The sequence below is a fragment of the Zalophus californianus genome, chromosome 14 (genome assembly GCF_009762305.2).
Source record: "Zalophus californianus isolate mZalCal1 chromosome 14, mZalCal1.pri.v2, whole genome shotgun sequence".
NCBI classification, from domain to species: domain Eukaryota; kingdom Metazoa; phylum Chordata; class Mammalia; order Carnivora; family Otariidae; genus Zalophus; species Zalophus californianus.
In genome coordinates this window covers 10,757,055-10,761,672 of record NC_045608.1, presented here as the reverse complement: position 1 = coordinate 10,761,672, position 4,618 = coordinate 10,757,055, and the positions used below count along the sequence as shown (strand labels likewise).

General features: G+C 55.8%; 1 protein-coding gene across 7 annotated transcripts in view; it reads right to left on the bottom strand.

Annotated features, from left to right (window-relative positions):
* Positions 1 to 202: 202 nt before the first annotated feature.
* Positions 203 to 4,618, bottom strand: part of TPCN1 (two pore segment channel 1) — a 64,201-nt gene continuing 59,785 nt past the window's right edge. For all 7 annotated transcript variants that reach the window (XM_027577121.2, XM_027577120.2, XM_027577119.2 and 4 more), the window contains one exon: positions 203 to 2,829. In XM_027577121.2, coding sequence (XP_027432922.1) covers positions 2,707 to 2,829 — 123 coding nt within the window. In that variant the 3' untranslated portion in view covers positions 203 to 2,706. The remainder of the gene's footprint in view (positions 2,830 to 4,618) is intronic.

The following is a 4,618-nucleotide window of genomic DNA, read 5'->3' as shown; positions in this document are numbered from 1 at the left end:
CTGAAAGCAGCACACCCATCTTTTACCAGTTCTTCCTTACCTGGGCCAGGTGAGGAGGGGCTGGTTCCAAGGCCAAAGGCTTGGGCCTGAGGTGGGGTCAGGAACAACCACGGATGGGGCCTCGCCCCTTTCCCCCCCAACCCCCCGCGGTGCCAGAAGCCATAGGATGTCACTTGGTGGAAGTCACGAGGCGGCAGCCACGTTTACAAAGCAGAGGCTTTTTTATTAATATGCCGGAAATCTGGAGACACAGTGGGTTTTCCAGGTAACAAATCACCAATGTACAAAACCTTACAGCGTTGCTCCCTCTATCCATACAAAATGATTGTCACATGGTGTGGAGTAAGGCTGGGTTGGGGGAGGGAAGCGAGGAGGAGGGACCAGGTGGCGCCCCCCCCACCCCCAAAGCGGGGCGGGGGTACAATGCCATCACGGCCGAGGGCAGGTTGGTAAGGTTGGCCTTGGTTTCATTCGGCTAGGACATGGGTGGTGAGAGGGCGTCTGAGCTGGGCGATGTCCCAGGTCCCTCAGATCTCACAGGCCTGGGTGACCCCGAGGGGCCAGCCTGTCCTTAGCCTCAATGACAAGGGTGCCCTCTCCTGACCGGGGTCTGGCCCGCGGCAGGATTGCCGCTGCATTCCTCCCATCTAGCCCGAACCAGGGCCTTTCTCAGAGGACAGCGCTGGAGGGAGGACGAGACCTGACCTGTCCTGGTACCACCCCCCCCACCAGGGGCCTCAGCTGCCCTGGCACCCCTCCCTGGTTCACCAGGCGAAGGGACTAGAATGAGGCTCAAACACTCAGGGCAGAGGACCTATCCTCCTTCGAAAGCTGTCCCTTGACTCCTGATTCCAGAATACCCATTTCAACACACAAATGCTAAAAGGCACCCAATTGTGCAAACAAATAAAAATTCCTTCTCTGGAGAGGGCAAGGGGTTCTGGCCTGGGGCTCGGTGCAGCAGGGCTGCGGCTGTCCAGAGACAAAGTGGACAAGGCCAGGCTCCTGATGCCCCGTGGGGATCTCCCTGGTTCACTGTTTCCCCAAAGGGCTGTGCTTTAAAAACAGAAACAAACGTCCACCACTTCTCCCCTGGTGAGGGGCACAGCTGTGCAGTGCTGGCTCTGGAATCAGCCCCTCCAGGGCCACCCTCGAGAAGCCTTGGCCTTGGGGATGGCCGGGGAGAGGCGGTGGGGGAGCCAGCATGGCTCCCCTGGGATCAGGCCATACCCTGCTAGGAGGGCGTGACAGGGGGGAAACTTCTGCTCACCCACCTTCCTAAGTCCTGGGAGGCAGTGGAGGCATCTGGAAAGCTGGGGTCAGACCAGGATGCCCAGCGGGGGCTGCTTCCCCTGCCCCCTGCCGACCCCTTTCATCCCACTGCCTCCTGCACCGTGCTCGGTTTGCAGCCCAGCGGAGCTGAACCAGAGCTCCCTCTGTTCTGGCCCTGCTTCTGCTGCCAATGCCAACAGCGCTCACTGGGGCTGCCGACCCCAATGCCTGCTCTGGATTCAAGCACCGGTCCTACCCCAACCCTGCTGATCTCAGGAGAACCCCCACAAGATATAGGGGGGACTCGGTTAACTGAGGGCTCACCTGAACATAGCTGTGCCAGTGAAGAACCCTGGGGCAGCCGGGTCCCCATTCTGGCCTCAGTGGAGTCCACGGAGGGGACTGCTCAAGGTGGGTTCGGGGGGCGGGGGGAGCTGTCCCAGTGGATAGGCAGGGGCTCAGCCGCAGGCCTGCCGTGGACCTCCCACGGTGAGCGTTTGCTCCATGCACCCCTTCCCAGCAGCAGAACCTAATGCACAATGTGAAGGATCTGCCATTGTCTTTAGCAGAATCCTGTAACCAAGATGTCTCTGCCGGAACAAGATAATCACAAGGAAAAGGGTTCTAGTGGCGAAAGCCCATCTCAGGAATGGGTCGGGTAGCCATTAGCCCGGCCCTCTTGCTTGCTTTCCTCCACCTGAGATTCTAAAGGAGGCCATTTTAGAAGGATCTGCAGCAACAAGGGTTAAACCAAAGGAAGTGTGGGAGAGAAGGCTTACAGAGCCAGGATGTGGAATTTGCATAATCACATGCTATCTATCTCGTGCTGCCCAGCACTGGCTGAGATCCGACCACATGGGTATGATCACACCCCTTGAGTATTCTATCCGTTAGGTCCTAGGGACTGGTCCCCCAAGGAAATGTTCTATTATATTATCATATCTATAGAAATACTAACCCACATCCTAAGTGGTTTTGTCCCTAAAGCAGGCCAGACACCCCGTGACACGGGCTGCGGGGAAAGTTAGTGGGGAAGTGGTCAGCTGGGACGGGGGTGTGAGAGCAGCATTGGGAAGACGGTGTGGATCTGGCCTAGGAAGGGCTGGCCCACTTTGAAGGTGAGCCCTGCAGAGATTGGCAGGATCTATCCAAGTGGTCTTCTTCTGAAGAGGCCTTCTGGAACTTTCCACGTTAGGCAGAGCTCACGGCAGCCTGACCCCCCCCAAACCAGAGTGACCTCTGGGGTTAAGAAAAACAGAGCAGGGTGGTTACACACCAAACCCCATCTTGTCTTTTTCTCTTCCTATATATAAATATGTGCATATATATGAATGCGTGTATGTGCACACACACACGCGCGCATTTTTTTCAATACGTTGTAGTAAAATAATACTATTGTGTTATTGCATAGAAGAGATGGCTGTCGTGCTGGGGCTAGGTGACGGTCTGGGAGCGCTGGCGGCCACCTGGGAGCTGCTGGGTGGCGGGGACCTGGCCGCTGCCGATGAGCTGTCCCTGCCGCTCCTCCTGCTCGCAGGCGTGCTCCTCGTACCACTCCTAGAGCAGAGCGCAGACGGGGCGCTGAGCGGGCGGCACCCCTCCCAGCCAGCCCCGTGCCTGCCCCAGCCGGAAGAGCCCCTGCCCCACCCTGGGGCACACAGCGGGCAGCGGGAGCCAGCCTCACTCAGGACACCCCCAGGCCTGCTGGGAATTCTGCGTGTGGCCCAAACAGAAAAAAATTACCGTGAAATCTTTCCCTTGTTAGAGGTTTGCAAGCCTCCTTATAAATATTCTCCTTGGCAGGGCGCCTGGGTGGCTCAGTTGGTTAAGCGACTGCCTTCGGCTCAGGTCATGATCCTGGAGTCCCGGGATCGAGTCCCACCATCGGGCTCCCTGCTCAGCGGGGAGTCTGCTTCTCCCTCTGACCCTCCTCCCTCTCATGCTCTCTCTCTCTCTCTCATTCTCTCTCTCAAATAAATAAATAAAATCTTTAAAAAAAAATATTCTCCTTGGCACATATCACCTCTTTGAGCGAGGCCCAGGTAGTCATAATCATCCTCTGTTTGCTTGTGAACATAATCTTTTGTCCTTCACAAAGGGATTCCCCGGTGTTACCCTTTCGAGCTTGGCAGGAACCGTGTCACGATACACCCGAGAAAGCCGAGGCTTAGAAGTTGTATGAAGCTGGATGAAGTTGAGAGCCTCTCCTAACTCTCACATTGCTTTTGCTGCCCTCCAATAAGGCTGTGAGAGCATTTTGCAAAAAAAAACGTAACCCACCAAAGACCCATACTGTTTTGTCACCTGACATTTTCAGAGACAGGTGATTGAGGAATTAGAAAAGCTACCTTAGGTGTTTAAAGAATCTGAGCCACAGGACGTGGGAGCTTAAACAAGACTGAGACGGCCTTCTTTCTGTGCCCCCTCACTGTACAGAGGGGGACACTGAGGCCGGGAGTGGACAGACGGGCAGAGGACAAAGGAGAGCAGCAGAGTGCATGCCCACGTTGGAGCCATCTTCTCTGCTTTGTGAGCCAGAGACTGTCCCCCTTTCACAGGTGTGAACAGACTGAGGGACGTGCCCAAGGTCGCAGAGCCAGCAATCAAACCCAGGTCTCATGACGCTGAAGTTCATGTGAGTTTCACATCTCTGTGGCCCCAGTTTCACGAACCACCATGTGTCCGTACCCCTTGTGTTCTCACAGAGAATGTGAGTCAGCTTGGCGTGCTACAGACTCCCTGCCTTCTGGGCGAGGACACTGGTCATCACTGTCCCAGTGAAAACAGAGGGTTTCTGGCTGTTAGGATGCCAGAAACAGCTGAGTCACGATGGGTGGCGTGGGAGACTCTCCCCTGAGCCCTGGGACCCGGAGGCTGAACGGAAGACCCAAAACAGAGCTCATGTGCTGGTGGCCTGCACTCTGTGGGTTCTGTCTGGAATGCAGGGTGTCAGCCCACATGGTGCTTTGCAAGATCGTTTACCTAGCTCCCAATGTGGAAAGACGGAGATTTTACTAAAAAAAAAAAAAAAAAAAAAAAAAAAAATGGACTTCTCCCTTCTCTTAAATTAGAACAACCACAATAAAACCTCAAACAGCCAAAACACCCAAGGGATCCAAGGCCCTAGGAGAACCTGATGGCCCCGAGAAGGGGCTGCCCTCTCTGACGAGCCCGGCCCTCACTAGCTCTCCGGGGCCTGCACCCCCCTCTTGCCCATGACATCTCCTGTTGAACACACCGCACTTGTGGCTCTGGCTCAGAGTAAGAAATCGGGATAGGTTCTGGAGAATGCTCAAGGGGCAAGGCCGTATGGGAGAGCTGCTTGTGCTGGGGAAGGACCTGCCCA